Source organism: Haliotis cracherodii, unplaced genomic scaffold (genome assembly GCF_022045235.1).
Source record: "Haliotis cracherodii isolate W230 unplaced genomic scaffold, xgHalCrac1.p SCAF_23, whole genome shotgun sequence".
NCBI lineage: Eukaryota > Metazoa > Mollusca > Gastropoda > Lepetellida > Haliotidae > Haliotis > Haliotis cracherodii.
The window spans coordinates 821,190-839,116 of record NW_027266279.1 but is presented as its reverse complement, the minus strand read 5'-3'; the positions used below and the strand labels follow the sequence as shown (position 1 = coordinate 839,116).

The window sequence follows — 17,927 nt, the reverse complement described above, 5'->3', positions numbered from 1 at the left end:
ACTTAGAATCTTTTTACTTTTGTGCGACCTATAACTTGAGAACTACTTTATGGATTCCTTTCAAATTTAAGAAACACTTTCTACACTAATAGGAGAGGTGCAGTGCAAAGTTTGATCTTTTGTTAAGTGTATTTTCTGAAAAAATCGAAGTCGAAGTTGGAGGTATGAGTGAGCCCTGCTCACTTTTTGCCTTATTTTACCATACTACCAACACAAATTTAACAACTAAACTGGGGTATGTGTGATGTTACAAAATAAAATACATTTTATTTGAATATATACCTTCAAACTTTATTCTTATGACTTTTGATAATCTTAGATCCTGAGACATTGCCACATATATATCAGTCAACAAACTTCCTGACAGAAATATCTTCCATTAGATACCAAAGTCTGTAAGGCAGCTGACTCATCATTTGAATTAGTGCAGGTTCAGAGGCAGAAGAGGAACGTAGTGCCAAAAGCTTGTTGTAAGTGCCCTCTATATCATCCTGGATGGCCTGGCCGATTGTTTCTCAATGGTCTGTTGCTCATACTATCCACCACTGGGTTCTTGCTGGATGTGCTGTAACAATGCATACACTCACAATCATTGAAATACCACAGGATCTGGACACATGTTATCCATCAACCAGGAAAACAGATCAGGATAAGTCCTGCCATTTGTGTCCAAGTTATGGAGCTTTTTACACATTTCACAATAAAGTGGCTTTCTTGTTTTCATCGAAAAAAGGTTAAACTTGTACCCCTCTTTGTTCTTGAGGTATTCAATATAAGCAGTGTTATTTTTGTCAAGATACTGTAGATAATTCCCCAACTCCTCAATCGAGGAAAAGTCGTTGGCATCAATGTAGGAATTTCTGGGTGCAAAGTCATCATAATTCCCCAAACCTCGAACCACAGGTACGATGTCATGTTGCAATAAGTAACAAAACTGGGTGGACATAAAATCCTGGCAAAATATCCTTTCATGGGCAAGACCAAATTTATACCTTTCAAAAAATACATTACAGCCAGTGTAGCATCCAAGGTCAATTTCACTTCCACACTGTCCCAGTATGTCAACATCAACATATGTTTTGAGACGCTTCACAAACTCAACACGTTTTGCGGTCCCTCCACACAGGTCATGGACAGACAGTGCCTTCTTGTCCTTCAAGGACATGATCTTTCCATAGTCCTTTTCAGCATCTGCATCTATTTTTTCAGTGCTCATCGAGGATAAAATGAGATCCGAATCTCTGCGATATGTTATTGTCCAGTTGAAAATGCTTCTCCATGAGTTTTTTCCCCAAAGAGATCGATGAATGTAAGATGGTGGATGAATGGAAAAGAAAGCCCAGATCTGATTAGCTGAAGGCCGTGGAGGTGGATTTGGGGTTATGTGGTCAGTAGAGAATAACACAAGGTCAAGGTCAAGAAGACTTTTGTGAACGGAGGTTTCTTTAACTGTACAGCAGCTGTACTCACAGCCTTCAAACATTTCCTGTCCTGGAAAGTCAGAGAGCCAGTCTGGCTTTTTGAACCAGGCAATCTGCTTCAAGTCAGAGGATGTACATGAACTGGAAGAAGATTCTTTGTCAGTCTGAATTTGTTCAGCAGGTGTTTGGCTACTTTCTTCCACTGCCTCTGATTGTCCTCCTGTTGTTTCAAGACTTTCTTCCACTGCCTCTGATTGTCCTCCTGTTGTTTCAAGACTTTCTTCTCCTGCCTCTGATTGTCCTCCTGTTGTTTTAAGACTTTCTTCTCCTGCTTCCGATAGTCCTCCTGTTGTTTCAAGACTTTCTTCTCCTGCCTCTGATTGTCCTCCTGTTGTTTCAAGACTTTCTTCCACTGTCTCTGATTGTCCTCCTGTTGTTTCAAGACTTTCTTCTCCTGCCTCTGATTGTCCTCCTGTTGTTTCAAGACTTTCTTCTTCTGCCTCTGATTGTCCTCCTGTTGTTTCAAGACTTTCTTCCACTGTCTCTGATTGTCCTCCTGTTGTTTCAAGACTTTCTTCTCCTGCCTCTGATTGTCCTCCTGTTGTTTCAAGACTTTCTTCCACTGTCTCTGGTTGTCCTGCTGTTGTTTCAAGACTTTCTTCCACTGCCTCTGATTGTCCTCCTGTTGTTTCAAGACTTTCTTCCACTGCCTCTGATTGTCCTCCTGTTGTTTCAAGACTTTCTTCTCCTGCCTCTGATTGTCCTCCTGTTGTTTTAAGACTTTCTTCTCCTGCTTCCGATAGTCCTCCTGTTGTTTCAAGACTTTCTTCTCCTGCCTCTGATTGTCCTCCTGTTGTTTCAAGACTTTCTTCCACTGTCTCTGATTGTCCTCCTGTTGTTTCAAGACTTTCTTCTCCTGCCTCTGATTGTCCTCCTGTTGTTTCAAGACTTTCTTCTTCTGCCTCTGATTGTCCTCCTGTTGTTTCAAGACTTTCTTCCACTGTCTCTGATTGTCCTCCTGTTGTTTCAAGACTTTCTTCTCCTGCTTCCGATAGTCCTCCTGTTGTTTCAAGACTTTCTTCTTCTGCCTCTGATTGTCCTCCTGTTGTTTCAAGACTTTCTTCCACTGTCTCTGATTGTCCTCCTGTTGTTTCAAGACTTTCTTCTCCTGCCTCTGATTGTCCTCCTGTTGTTTCAAGACTTTCTTCCACTGCCTCTGGTTGTCCTGCTGTTGTTTCAAGACTTTCTTCCACTGCCTCTGATTGTCCTCCTGTTGTTTCAAGACTTTCTTCTCCTGCCTCTGATTGTCCTCCTGTTGTTTCAAGACTTTCTTCCACTGTCTCTAATTGTCCTCCTGTTGTTTCAAGACTTTCTTCCACTACCTCTGATTGTCCTCCTGTTGTTTCAAGACTTTCTTCCACTGTCTCTGATTGTCTAGTTGTTTCCATACTTGCTTTCACAGTGATATCTTGTGATTGTGTTGTGGCAATGGTCATTGTCAATCCTGAGGAAGCAGACTGTAATCCTGTGTTGAGGATGTGCTTCAAGCCAGCTGTTGTTTGTGTCCCCATGCTGTGTCGAGGGACAGGCAGTGTCAGGAACAGGAGGAACAAGAACAACACTCCTCCCAGCACTGTCTGACAACAGGAACAGTTCTTGCCCAATCTGAAATTTAATAATTAGAATTCATCATGTTAGCGACATCTTTCATGACAGAAACACTCAGGCAGATACAGACGCTGGCACAGATGGTACAGATGGTACAGATACATGTCAACTTGTGTTGTTAGATTCAAGCAAAGCCTTAACATCCTTAAGTAATTCGGTCGAAAGTTTATGTCCTCTCTGCATGATATCAAAAGATGTTAAAAGATGGTACTTGTTGTTACTGTGCCTGGTGTACTGCATTATTGGGATAAAACAAGGACTGGTCAGCTCAGAGTCAGTATAATGAGTCTGAAGGGGGTATCCATGTCGAAACTGTGGCATGGTGTCACTCACTCACTCACTCACTCACTCACTCACCTCTCATCACCTGTTTATGTGCTTGTGGTTTTCTGCTCACAGTGAGCTGACATGGTGTAGTATAAGTGAAGTACTATTGAAAGTGGTATTACAGCCAATCAACCTTTGGCGCAAAACCAATAACAGCTCATTGGAATTTAGGGTGACGATCAAATAGTCATAGTTTTGCCAGCAGTGGGACAGATCAGTATAACATGCTACTCCAACCACTAGAGATAAGTCTTAATCTGGTTAAATGTATTTTTGTCTTCATTGTCTGGTTTCTTAAGTTAATAATTGTCCTTATTTTGATATCAAAAATTGAGCACAACCTGGGCATTTGACATTTAATTTTTGCACAAAAGTCTTCAAATGTGTAGTTTCATTATTATAGAAAACATGAACCATTTCCACTTGTGAATAGAAAAAAGAAGAATTATGTAATCACTAAATATACCAAACATCAGTATATTCTAGACATACATTACTTATTAATGTATTCCAAATTTATTCTCACTGATAAAAAGTATTCAAGAAACAATGTCCAGAGCCAGAGCTGTTCCACAAAGCAATCTTAGGGCTAAGATGATGGTAGTTCACATGCTTTAACATCGGCTTACGATAATCTCAACACTAAGATTGCTTTGTGGAACAAGGCCTGCTGGTATATTGCCGGCAGATACTGATAATAAGATGGATCATATTGGCCACTTGTTATTTGGATAGGCATGAGTACACAAAAAACAAATAAGTCACCAAGTCTGCATGGCGGCTCCTCTAATAGTTATTGCTTGTCCACTTTTTTTCAAAGTAAGTTCACACACAAGAAAACAAACACAAATATTTTTACAGTCAAATGTCCTTCAAAATTTGCTTTTTCACAACTTTTCCTATTACTGAAAGGTATATACTGGTAATGTGATATGAAGTCTTACCTGATCACTGAGCGTGTTCCCATGATGGCTGGTCCAGGAGAGTGGGATGCAGGAGGGGCTCGTGACAGATGCTGCTGCTGCTGGTGCTGCCAGCTGGTGCAGCATCTTGGTATTAACACATTCATGTCATCTCAGTCTGGCTATCTGGAGTATCTCGAAGCCTAGAGTGTCAAATCCAATATTGTGCTTCTGATTACTAAACTCAAATGTGGTTATTTATACAATTTATTCAGAGACTTTCCTCAGCCTCTACATTTGTATGTCCAAGGGATTCTCCCAAACACAGTTTGTGGGTTGTACACATTCAATGGGGGTGTTTATGTGAAAACTGTACCAACAAATAAAACAAAACGTGTGCATGATGCCTTATGCCTATTATTAATGGGGATTCCTTGTTTGAATGGAAACTTGAATAAGGGAAGAAATTTTCAGGACTGTTCAGACATTGTATTTCTTATAAAGCGGCGAAGATTCGGGTTACAAAAGGTCTTGAGGCACCTATGCTTGCTGCGAAAGGCATCTTTGCTTGTCGTAAGAGGCGTCTAACAGAATCGAGTGGTCAGGCTTGCTGACTTGTTTGATGCATGTCATCGTATCCCAATTGCGTGGATTGATGCTCATGTTATCAATCACTGGACTTTCTGGTCAGGATTCCATTAACAGGCCACTGTCATATAGATGGAATATTGTTGAGTGTGGCAAACAACAAACAAACAATATGTATTTCTTATCAGAACAGAAATCAAATAAATCTTACACTTGCTTAAGTGAGGCCCAGGCACCGCCCGCATCATCAAAACGTTCGCCACACGTTTCGTTTTTATTTCTATTTAATTTTTTTTTTTTTTAAATCTTTAGATATTCCAAGTCCAACGGTATTCAAATACTGTATTACAGTATTTTACTCATAAAGGAATACATTTATGTTGGGAGGCCCTTTCCCAGGTTCATTGTACACAATTGTTTATTGATTACACAGCTGTTTATTGGTTACATACTAGTTTGAACAACACCCCCCCAAAAAAAAAGACACCGCCTGCCTGAACTATATTTTCAAAAAACATTGCCTGAGAACCAATTCTTTTATTTTTTTAAGCATTAATTAAGTTCCAGTGTATCATTCCGTACTTTCAATACGACTCGCAGAAGACAGTGTTTGTTTCAATTCTTCAAACCCATCACAGTATGACATACGTTTAGTTCAGTCTGAATATATTGGGATAATTGTTAAAACCAGAAGTGTTTCAGCTGATACTTTTATTTTATTTACTTAGAATTGAATTATTTACACTTACCTGGCATGCTAAGTCATTGCAATCCCCGGTTTAATGGAAGTGGAATCATGTGTTGTAGGCAGAACCCTACTGTTCACAAATAGTAGTGTTCATTATGACGTTTCTTAATTATTTGACAGCACATGTATAACAGTATTTCACATGAAGTAGACCCGTGAAGATCCGGGGAAGAGACCCATGAAGATCCGGGGAAGAGACCCGTGAAGATCCGGGGTAGAATAGGTCTTCAGCAACCCATGCTTGCCGTTAAAGGCGACTGTGCTTGTCGTAAAAGGTGACTAACGGGATCGGGTGGTCAGGCTCGCTGACTTGTTTGATGCATGTCATCGATGTTCATGATGTAAATCACTGGATTGTCTGGTCCAGACTCGATTATTTACAGACCGCCGTCATATAGCTGGAATATTGCTGAGTGCGGCGTAAAACAACAAACCAAACCACATGAAGTAAGTTTGTAGCAGATAACTATGTCTGTCTGTCTGTTCATTAACTAACCACTCTGTAAAAATCCCATTGAGAATTGGTCTTCACCCATGCTTGTCATAAGAGGCGACTTACAGCATTTCATGGTCAGGCTCCATGACTTGGTTGATGCATGTCATTGTATCCCAAATGCGTATATCGATGCTCATGACGTCAATCACTGGATTGTCTCGTCCAGACCTGATTATTTACAAACCGGCATTACATATAGGGGTGTAACGATACAGCGATACAGAACTGTATTGCGATATGAGGCCCACAATACAATATATCGATATACAACCCCTGTATTATGATACATACGATACATGACATTACAAGTTATATTGGTGTAAAACACATGAATAATAACAGAAACTGTTCAACTAACAATGTACGCAGATTCTCCAGTATTTCATGGTTGGACATAAATACCATAACATTCAAAGAACCCTCCAGCAAATATGTCTGCCCTCAATATCCAATCTTTGATCATTGAAATGATAATTCAGGGTTTGACTCACCAGCAAAAAGAGAGAATATCTACTTCTAAAATGAAAGTACGGAATCGGAATACAAAATGCATCTCACCCATAGTATTGGGACAAGAATCGTATCGCAACCCCACCATATTGTTACAACTCTAGTCACATAGATGGAATATTGCTGTGGGCGGAGTTGAACAACATACAAACAAAATCGTTCATCATCCATCTGTCACACCTGCCATTACAATTATTTACATCATTCTCCAAAGTCGAGAAAATGATGGTTGTCAAATGATCACAGACTTCATGCTCCAAATGTCTCATCTCATCTTGTTTTCATTTAGATGTCACCACAAGAGATTCCTCAAGATGCGATGAAATGGTACAGAGTTTGATAATCTCCACACTGACCATGCGCTTGTATATCCCACTACTTACCCTACTAGAGTATATATCCCTGGGGTATTCCACTAAAAAAACACTTGTTCCCCAAGAGATGGGTTCCACTTCGGGATTAAAAATTATCTTGCCAGATGAAAGCAAGGATAACTTCTTTGATGTATATGCTATGTTTGTCTTGACATAATGGGTGGCCCAGTCATCTAAGGCGCTGCAATTTGCTGTGCACAGTTGCGTTCCTTGGGCACGCCAGAAACCTATGACTGTGAGTTCGAATCCCGTTTGTCCTGATTATGTTTTTTGGTTTGTCAGCACCAGACACATACATTTCACCAAACTGGTAAAAGTCTAAGACCTGCACCACTTCGGGATTTCCTCCCACATCAAGGTGACACGCCGTGATATAACTGGAATACTGTTCAAAGCGGTGTTAAACCCAACTCACTCACTCTACCCTGACCACAGATGTTTGTATACAGCAACAGGTTGATTTGCTGTTTGGTTTGACCACACTCCTGGAGGGGGACCTCGGTTCGAGTAGCACCCAGCAACCTGTGCTTGTTGTATGAGACAACTTGATGCATCGGGTGGTCAGGTTCAGGTTCAGTGACTTGGTTGATTTCATGTCATCGTGACCCAACATAGTGGGCTGTTCCTCAGAATGTCAACCACTAATTTGTAAAGTTGAGACTTGATTATTTCCAGACCGCTATCATTCAGCTTGACAAACAAAGCAAGCATGAAATGTAGGACAAGGGTGGACGCATGGAACTTGAGAGAAATGTGATTCATGGTTGCTGTGGCAGTCATAATGAATAAAATGTGTGAAGATCCAGGTTAGAATAGGTCTTCAGCAACCCATGCTTGCAATAAAAGACTACTATGCTTGTCGTAAGAGGCGACCAACGGGATCGGGTGGTAAGGCTCGCTGACTTGGTTGATGCATGTCATTGTATCCCAATTGCTTAGATTGATGCTCATGATGTCAATCACTGGATTGTCTAGTCCAGATTATTTACAGACCACTAGCATACAGCTGGAATATTGCTGAGTGCGGTGTTAAACAACAAACAAATAAATAAAACAAACAAACATCATGAAAAGGTTAATAATATGTCCCATATATCAGCTGGTTATTTATGTATAGTGAGTGATTTGAATTATGATATTTTAAATTATGAAGACAAAATTTGTCATGATTTCATACCCTAACCTACACATTGATCATGAATAAATTTGAAAACTGAGTGGTAGTTGAAACCAGGTACATGTGATGTCATAAATAATTCTCACAGGATTTTGATGAGCTTCTCAACATGGCTGCCATAGTAGCCACATTGTATATCAGTCTGACGTCTTTAGTTGTCAGTGACCACTTACACACAGTGATAAATAGAAATAAACAGTACATTCACACTCTCCTGCTAACAACATTATCATGTATTCATTTTATCCACCCACCCATCCACAATACCATCCCACCTACCCCAGGGCATTACTGTATCAACTGCTTTGTGTTCTCTCCATATATATATTTATATATATTATATATACTTTTACCTGTCTACCACATTACAAATAATGATGTCATTTCAACAGGCAAAGATTTGTGTATGCTTTTACTGTACTTGCTACATAAGGGAGAATATAGAGATTGGCAGCAAGGAAATCCCCTCTGTCCTTTCGGTACAAAATAAGTCTTTTTTCATGTTTTCGCCTCAGACTTTGGAATTTATACTTAAACAGCTGTTAAAAGGAGTTGTCAAATGTCATTTTGAACACGTAGAAAAGTATGTGGTATATTTAGTAGGAAAGAATTAATGTCCTAATTTTCTGTATTCTGTCTATTCGGGTTCAAAATATTTCTGTTGTGCTAATTGCACATAAAAAGTTTATTTTGTATAACTATCATAATTACTGTTCAGGACTTTAAGCCAGTGAGCAAGCATCCTTAACAGTAAAGTGGACCCGTGAAGATCCGGGTTAGAATAGGTCTTCAGCAACCCATGCTTGCCGTAAAAGGCGACTATGCTTGTCGTAAAAGGCGACTGATGGGATTGGGTGGTCAGGCTCACTGACTTGGTTGATGCATGTCATCGATCCCAATTGCGTGGATCGATGCTCATGATATTAATCACTGGACTGTCTGGTCCAGACTCGATTATTTACAGACCGCCCTCATATAGCTGGAATACTGTTGAGTGCGGCATTAAACAATCAACCCACCAACCAACTTAACAGTAAAGTAACATTTAATAATCATTGTTGAACATTTTGAGTTTTCCTTTTTCATCTTTTATGAACAATGATTATGACTAATTATTATACATATCCAGATATTCGTGCTTGTCAAAACTCCTATATGCACACAAGATCTTTCACCTTTCAACAGCTCTTCTGACAGGTATAATGAAAAGTTAATGTCCATTGTAGTCATTGGCGACGCACAACAGTACTATTTGTGGTGTCATAGTGCCTATGACGTAACAGTGACAATAGAGGGAGAAGTAAAACATAGTCATAGGCGACGCCCAACCTGATGTATTTGACATAAAGCCTATGACATCATAGTTAGTCTTATAGTCGGGTGCATAAATCACATTGAGCTACATCTGCACATGCGGACATTTTGAAAGTTACACTTTTGAATTAAGTTTAGGTTTCTTTTTCCATTTGTAAATGTTTGTCATTGTTAAACAATTTATTAAATGGAAAGACAATAATCATGGTAATATATAACATCAAATTGTATGTCCCTCAAGCATACTCAAAACCTATTCACTTGGTGAATGGGTAATGTCCTTGAGTCTACTGCATTTCATTTTCTCTGAAAGCCGGGACATTATGTGGATTTGATCCACAAAGTGTTGTTATAAACCAGAAGTGAGCATCGATGAGTGTTCTTTTGGGAGCCACATATATTTATAGTTTGATATAAAATAATTTTGCAAGAATATAAAAAAATCTGGTGAGCTGCAGTGCATCATATTTCTGTTTTTATCCTTGCATCTTAGCATACTGGTAAAAGCCCATGACCTGAAACTGTTCTGGATTCAGTTTGTTTATAATCAATGCTTTGTGTCATCTTGATCATCATTATGATCATCATCCATCTTGGCCATTTTGTGTTCCGATATCACAATGTCTTTGTCACATTTGTCCAGCCAGTTAGCCATATCTGGGATCATGTTTCCATACTTGTCCAAGTTATGCAGCTTCTTGCACAGTTGACAGTAGGATGCTTTCTTCGTCTTTATGGAGAAACGATGAAACGTGTACCCTTCCTTGTTCTTCAGATATTGCAGGTAGGCAGTGTCATTAGACTCAAGGTAATTCAGATGGTCCCCAAGTTCTTCCACGGAGTTAAACTCTGCTGCATCGATGTAGGTTCCTGGAGGAAAGAGTTGGCTATGGTTCCCAGCTCCACGCACTATGGGCACAATATCATGCATCAGACCACTGCCTGCCTTCTCAGAGATGTAGTCAAGACAAAAGGAATTCTCAAAAGCAATTAAAAATTTGTACCTTTCATACATGGCCTGGCAATCCTGGCAGCGTAGAGTACCACACTTGCCAAATATATCCACACTGTATGTCTTGTTCAACATGCGGATGTACTCGTCCCTCCGAGACACTGCTTTACAGTGAGACACAGTCCACATAGCTGTCTTTGTTTTCTTAGCCAGAATTGAATCATATTGTTTCCTATGTGGTTCCTTGGCCTTCTCAATGGTGATGTAAGGCAGGAGAATGTCTGAATCATGTCTGTAAGTCATCGTCCAGTTGAACAGACCCTTCCAGCTATCTCTTGTCCATGCAGACCTGGAGGTGTAGGGTGGTGGTTCTATGCTTAGGAAGATCCAAATTTGATCTTGTTTTGGCCTTATAGGAGGTTGGTCAGCCCTGAGGAGGTAAGGATTGAAAAAGAGGGCATCAAGGTGTTCGGTGTTCTTCTTGAAGGCCACAGTTGTGTTTATGCTGCAACATGAGTACTCACATCCCAGAAACATCTCTTGACCGGGGTAATCCTTCAACCATACAGTCAAGTCGTAAAATCCTATATGTTTGATAGCAGTTGTACTGCATGTGTCAATACCATTAACATCATCTCCCTTTGGAATAATTGGTAAGGAATCATTCCTGTGGTGAAAATTATTGTTTTCAGACTTTTTCTGTGATTGTGAATCAGAGGTCAAGTTTTGTTCTTGAGGAGAGAGATCAGGAAATGATGCCCATTTGGTGTGTTGTTCAGTGTCAACCGTTTGGTTGGGTGACACTAAGTTTGATGTTTGGTCCTGTGGAAATAGGTCAGGCTTGTTGGTAGATGCAGTCAAGTCAGACCTGTCGGTAGAATGTTTCTCAGTTTTGTCTGATACAGTTCCATCAAGTTTTTGTTGAGATTCATCTTGGGGTTGAGATTGTCTGTCGTTCTGAAAGAATGGCTTTAATATGGCTACTGGATCATATGCACCTTCCAGGTTGTCATCATGATCTTGCTTTGAAAGAGTCCTTGGGTGTACTTCTGCTGCTGAACCCTCAATGGTATGTTTGATATCTGTGTTTTTATCTTGGAACAAACCTGTCCTGTACATTAGGAAATTTGTTGTCAAGCATGTCACCACAAGGATCCCGAGCGTGGGGACGAAGTGTCTCAGCATCCTCAGGCAGTATCTAAAAAGACATGCATACCTGTATAAAGTAGAATTGCATTGCTCTAGAAGTTCACAACTATACAGCCACAGTGAACTCCATCTTGAGAATCGGAATGAACAGGCTTTTGTGTGAATGAAGGAATCAGCATTTCTTGCTTACTTTGGTCAATTTGAGGTAATTTTGTGTGTCATATAGTAAATCACTTGCATGACAAGTGTCCCTTCTGTGATTGAAGGGATCAGCATTTCTTGCTTACTTTGGTCAATTTGAGGTAATTTTGTATGTCATATAGTAAATCACTTGCATGACAAGTGTCCCTTCTGTGATTGAAGGAATCAGCATTTCTTGCTTACTCTGGTCAATTTGAGGTAATTTTGTATGTCATATAGTAAATCACTTGCATGACAAGTGTCCCTTCTGTGAATAAAGGAATCAGCATTTCTTGCTTTCTTTGGTCAATTTGAGGTAATTTTGTATGTCATATAGTAAATCACTTGCATGACAAGTGTCCCTTCTGTGATTGAAGGAATCAGCATTTCTTGCTTACTCTGGTCAATTTGAGGTAATTTTGTATGTCATATAGTAAATCACTTGCATGACAAGTGTCCCTTCTGTGATTGAAGGAATCAGCATTTCTTGCTTACTCTGGTCAATTTGAGGTAATTTTGTATGTCATATAGTAAATCACTTGCATGACAAGTGTCCCTTCTGTGAATAAAGGAATCAGCATTTCTTGCTTTCTTTGGTCAATTTGAGGTAATTTTGTATGTCATATAGTAAATCACTTGCATGACAAGTGTACCTTCTGTATTGTAGATGAGACTGAGCTACATTTAGTTGAATATTCTTAAACATACAAGAAAAACAAATAAATTGTGTTGTTTTTAGTATTGTTCTTGTTCGAACGCCTGCTTTTTTGTAAATTGACTTTCATTTCAAGCATTTAAAAAATTAAGTCCCCAAATTTGGAAGAATCTGAAAAAAATAATAATTTGAAAATGATGCTGTGTTAGAAGGATGCCAAATTGTTCACTTTCAAGCCATGTGCTTTTATGCAGTGTTGTAAGTTTAGAAAGCAGGGCTTACCTTGTCCAGGTTGTTTGTGTTGTGGTTGTGCAGTGACTCAGGATCTCCCTGTTTGTGTGGAATGACCACAACAGCTGGATGTAATCGGGCCATCTGCTCACCAGTAAGTGGACAGTGGGCAATTATTCAGCTAAAGGTGGCTGGGATCAGAAATGTCTTCTTCACCTTGATCTTGATGAAGAAATTATCATGATTAAGCAACAGATGGATATAAATATACTTTGGGTCTGTTCCACAAATGAGTTTAGTGCTACGATTGTTGGGAATCTAGGTCGACGTATGGCAGGCCTAGATCTAAGATGGCTTCATAAAGCTCATTATGCAGATCCATGCACATGATATCAATCACTGTATTGGTCCAGACTTGATTATTCACAGACTGCCGTCACATAACTGGAATATTGCTGAGTACGGCGTTGAGCAGCAAACAAACAAACAAAGTACTCATAAATGCCCAGATCATGTCATTACAGAGTTGTCTATAATGATGAGTATATATGATGACACTTAAGGGTTTTTTTTAAATAAAAAATATTTTTTGCCCCGTAATCCCTTGCCAGCATTAAATTTTCATCTTGTGAAAAAAATACAAAATAACATAAAATATAACAAATGACAAGTTTATGATGAAGTGTGAATATGGCTGGTGTGAGTAAGTTTGGTTTAACGTTTTTATCAAAATTCCAGCAATATCATGAAGGGTGACTACAGAAATAAGTGTCACAGATTCAGTTAAACAAGGTTTAGTATTCTTCCAGTGATATCTTTGACTGATGCAGTCATTGTGACCATGTCTGGTGGTGAAACAGTTAAAATGCTGAGACTGGTGGAAATCTAGGTACATTTACTGAGTCACAAGTGAGTGAGTTGGATTTTACGCAGCCTTTGGCAATATTCCAGCAATATCCTGGCGGGGGACACCAGAAATGGGCTTCACACATTGTACCCATTTCGGGAATCGAACCCAGGCGTTCATTTTGACAAGCGAACGCTTTTACCACCAGGCTACCCCACGATCCCTTGTATGTAGTACTGTCCATGGTCTGACTAAGAGCCGAAATCACACACTCCGTAATCGGCTTCCAATAGAAACCTAATTGTGGGGGCGGCTTAAAGCTACCAATGCAGCATTGACAGCTGTTTTCATTGGCTGCTATGTTTGCTGCACTTATCTGTCTTGTGATTCTTAGCTGTTATACATGTACTATTCCGGATATTTCTATTAATCCAACAGAAATAACATTGCATACATTGTTGAATGTGTGAAACGACCCTTGATCATGGCTTTGTGAATAATTAAAGTATTTAACAATTGGTAACTTTTGTTTCATTACTAACTTCCTGATTGTGTAATAAAACTTGACCCTATTCCACACAATAGATGTCTGTCAGGCATTAATCCCCAGAGTGAACAAGTGGAGGCATCTTCAGTGCTGTTACTGAGGTGACATAAGTTATGGATACAGTAATCAAATGGATGAAAAACTCTGAGGCAGAAGCAGGCAGACTGGGCATCAGCCCAACTGTCATGAATGTTGAAATTGTGCTGCGTGTCAAACACTGGGAACATGTTTTAACCACAGAAAGGGGAATCCCCTCAGTGGCGAAATTTTCGTTTGGGGGATGATTTCGCATGTCGCTTTTTATCTTCTGTTTTACGCTATTTCTGTTTTTCAAATTCAATTTTGGTCAGTTTTTTGAGTTTCGGTATGCCCTAAAGTATCAACATCTGCAAAGTTGCTATGTTAACTTTCCTTGTCCTTTAAGACTTTCTCCATAAATGATATACAATTCATCCAGAACAGTTATCAAATGTTTTGGTGCCAGAAAGCCAGATAGTTTCTTTTTTTTTGTTCAATCCCAAGACTCCAGTTTGCCACAAAATCTATGATTTGAACTTATGATTCATAAACATACTTATATAGGAAACTTGTATCTAAGGTTAAATTTTGTGTTTCAGTGCATGTTGTGCAAAGCAGTGTACCACAAGACCTGTATGACGGAGAACCTGCCCTGCCCCAAGTGTTTGCGCTGGAGACTCCGCAAGTCCAGTTTCGGGGCAAGTCCAGCTGACTCCGAGGACTACGCCTTTACCCCACCTTGACCTGCTCCACATGTCCTTCACACAGGAGTGTCTTCACCTGTCCTCCGACCCGAGCATAGTTTTAGTGTCAGTCAGTCAGTGCCATATCTTCACCCTCGTCCTTTAAGGTTGTATGCAAGTGTCATTATTACATGAGAAATGACTGGGAAACCTTCAGGGAATATAGGCATGTAGAGAACAGACCCTGCCTTACAGAGGATGATGTTTGTGGTGTAGTGCAGAAACCCATTGAGCTTCCTTGTTTCGTTGTCTAGTTGACCAGCCACTTCGTACTGATAATGCTTTGTGTGGGTATCCTGAACAGGTGTATGTATTTTCATTATGTGAAATCACTGCCTTTGAGTTCTAGACCAGAGGTGCTTCTTTTGAGTCCTTAAGCACAAGTACTCCAAAGATTATGATTGAACTTTTAATTTTCAAACCAGTGACATGGTATTTATGTTTGTCCAAAACCAGTAACTTTAACACAGCTTTTATCGTCTGTAGGCAAACCATTCTTTAATGTGATGAAGTAACCGGGCATCAGTGATGTTGGTTTTTTCTCTGCAAACTGCTGTATGGAATATTTTGTACGTCAACTACATTCAGAGTGAGTTTTTCTCATACTCATTCCATTGTTATAGGGTTGTGATATCTGCTAGCTTGAGGTTTGATGTTGCTTTGGTGAATCGGAAACACTGGAAACCAAGCTTAAAGGCCAAAGTTGGAATTCTTAGTGGCCCATCCGTATTGATCAGCCCAAATTAAACAGACTTGCCAACACAATGAAGGGACTGGTCATTCATGGGGGAGGGGGGGCGGCAGTGGGATTGGTCTTTGGACTGTATTCAATTTTGCCGACACCTCAAATATTTTATGTAAGATTTTTTCATGGCCTTCCTTTACTACATGACCAGTCCCTGACCATGGGAGTGGCGGTCATGGATCCTAGTTGATATTTCTGATACTGACTCTGCTTGAAAGAAATGGGGGCACGGGTGGCCCAGTCGTCTAAGGCGCAGCGATTCGCTGTGCAGAGTTGCGTCCCTTAGGCACGCCAGAAACCTATGATCGTGGGTTCGAATCCCGGTTTGCCCTGATTTTGTTTCTAGGTTTGTCAGCACCATACCCGTGCTCGTGGGTTTCACCGAAGTGGTAAACGTCTGAGACCTGCATCACTTCGGCTTTCCTCCCATATTAAGCTGACACGCGGTGATGTAACTGGAATACTATTAAAAGCGATGTTAAACCAAACTCACTCACTCACTCAAAGAAATGGCATCAGAACAGATACTTGTCATCAACTTGTGGGGCCAGTGGTATCTCTACAGCATCCATAGATTTGTGTGGCAATGAGTTTGTCAGTATTGATGGTACAGTTATTAATAATAAAACTAGATGTATTGAACGTTTTCTTCAAGATCATTTGTAAATTTTGTTCACAGGGATATGTAAGAATGGTGCCATCAATACTCCCCATTAACACTGCCATATGCACTCTAAAACAAATGTGATTTTACCATAATGCACAGTTTACAGGTACATACTCTTAGCCAGGATAGGAAATCCTTTCTTGTATCTGCCAAATTCCAAATAGATTTAAATGTTGGAAAGAAGTGTCCAAAAGAAATTAAAATTATGATGTGTCACTGAGTACCTTGTTTTGTCGATCTGTACACAAAGCATGTCCTGTTATAAAAAGTTAGATTCAATAGTTCATACTGGAAGTATGAGTAACCATAGAAGCAGTTAAGATTTCACAAAAACCATTTGTTTTCGTCAAGGTTTTGTTATATATTCATATATATATATAACTAACTGATCTTCAACTATATGGGCAATTTGTCTGTTGATGTCTTAAGGGAAAGTGTTTGCAAGAGACTGGTGCTTCATAAAGATGTACAGAAACTGTTTGTAAACCCCATTGTTTCATAGAAGCTGAGATAGTCTTTGTATCACTGTTGCCTTGGGAAAACTGATAACATCTTTATTGAGAATCATTTCACTCTGTTATTTCTTTTATAGCTTTTAAACCCTTTGTCCTGCTATGGTATTGTGGGGATGTTTTATTCAAGGAAATAGGAGGTCCATGGACTGTATGCCTATTATTTATTTATTACGTACTGACATATTTTATCCTATTGTTGGTCAGCTAACACTTGTGTGATATCCTGGATTCAGAACAAAGTTGGTGTTATCTGTATATCAATTGACATTGAGCAAATTTCAAAAAATGTTTTAATTTCTTTATTTTCTTGTTATTAATTTGGCCATAAAGTACCCATGCATTTTCAGAAGTACATACATATATGTATATATATATCAAATATGACTTTTAACATCATTAAAAAAATATTGAATTGACTTCTTTTATTTTCTGTTTGTGCACCTGTGAAATGCGCAATAATAAATACATGATATTATAAATATAGTCCTCATCCATCTACAGCTGATATTTGACACACCCGAGTTTAATTCAGTGAGGTTCCACTGAGTGTTGAGATGTGACGACACCTCTTGTAGTTCATCATCAGCTGGCGTCACAGCTTCTTCCGTGTCCTCATCTTCTTAACAATATATGCTTTGATTTTACCTGATGTGTTTAACTTGTAACTGGCAACACAAGCTGTGAGTTTTGTTGTGTGTACATAATCATGACTGTCTTTCACCTGTTGCAGAGTAAGTGGGCTTCTGTCTGTAAATAACCCCTTCTGGCTTTGCAGCATTAATAAATATATTTATATCTAGACTTGGTGTTGTTTTTTCTTTTAGTTGTAGGTTGTATGAATGTCAGAGTTGTTTTTTTTTTGTATTGGATCAATCAATCAATCAATCAATCCAAGACAAAGCACTGAAAAAAGAAAAAATACCCAAACAAAAACCAATTCAAGACAAGAACATTTCTTTTCATCTCAATTTTAGTAAAATATAAATGTTAACAGGACATCAACAGATCTGAGACAGCTTTTGTATTGTCAATCAAATTGGGGCCTCAATGGGACTCTCTAAAAGATATGTACTTCCAACATGTCAGCAATCACAGAATGAAATTTGGTTGCTATTTAAGAGTTTATCTTTCTATTCGTCCTTGCCAAGATATT

General features: G+C 39.3%; 2 protein-coding genes across 5 annotated transcripts in view; one reads left to right on the top strand and one right to left on the bottom strand.

The window, feature by feature from the left end:
- Positions 1-17,573, top strand: part of LOC139471655 (pleckstrin homology domain-containing family M member 1-like) — a 53,181-nt gene extending 35,608 nt beyond the window's left edge. For 3 of the 4 annotated variants that reach the window (XM_071254080.1, XM_071254082.1, XM_071254079.1), the window contains one exon: positions 14,704-17,573. In XM_071254080.1, the coding sequence (XP_071110181.1) occupies positions 14,704-14,847 (144 nt within the window). In that variant the 3' untranslated portion in view covers positions 14,848-17,573. Of the gene's footprint in view, positions 1-6,949; positions 6,988-14,703 lie in introns of all 4 variants that reach the window. The other variant, XM_071254081.1, reaches the window with a different exon arrangement.
- Positions 1,540-4,465, bottom strand: LOC139471731 (golgin subfamily A member 6-like protein 22). Its single transcript, XM_071254212.1, has 3 exons — positions 4,361-4,465; positions 2,804-3,058; positions 1,540-2,733 (listed from the first exon to the last, which is right to left on the bottom strand). The coding sequence occupies exons 1-3, from the start codon at positions 4,463-4,465 to the stop codon at positions 1,540-1,542; spliced, it is 1,554 nt and encodes a 517-aa protein (XP_071110313.1).
- Positions 17,574-17,927: the final 354 nt, after the last annotated feature.

Coding starts and splice junctions, on each gene's coding strand:
- LOC139471731 (XM_071254212.1), bottom strand. CDS start 4,465: ATGCTGCACCAGCTGGCAGCACCAGCAGCAGCAGCATCTGTCACGAGC. Junction 3,059..4,360: donor GGAACACGCTCAGTGATCAG/GTAAGACTTCAT, acceptor TCCTGTTGTCAG/ACAGTGCTGGGAGGAGTGTT. Junction 2,734..2,803: donor CAACAGGAGGACAATCAGAG/GTAGTGGAAGAA, acceptor TTGAAACAACAG/GAGGACAATCAGAGGCAGGA.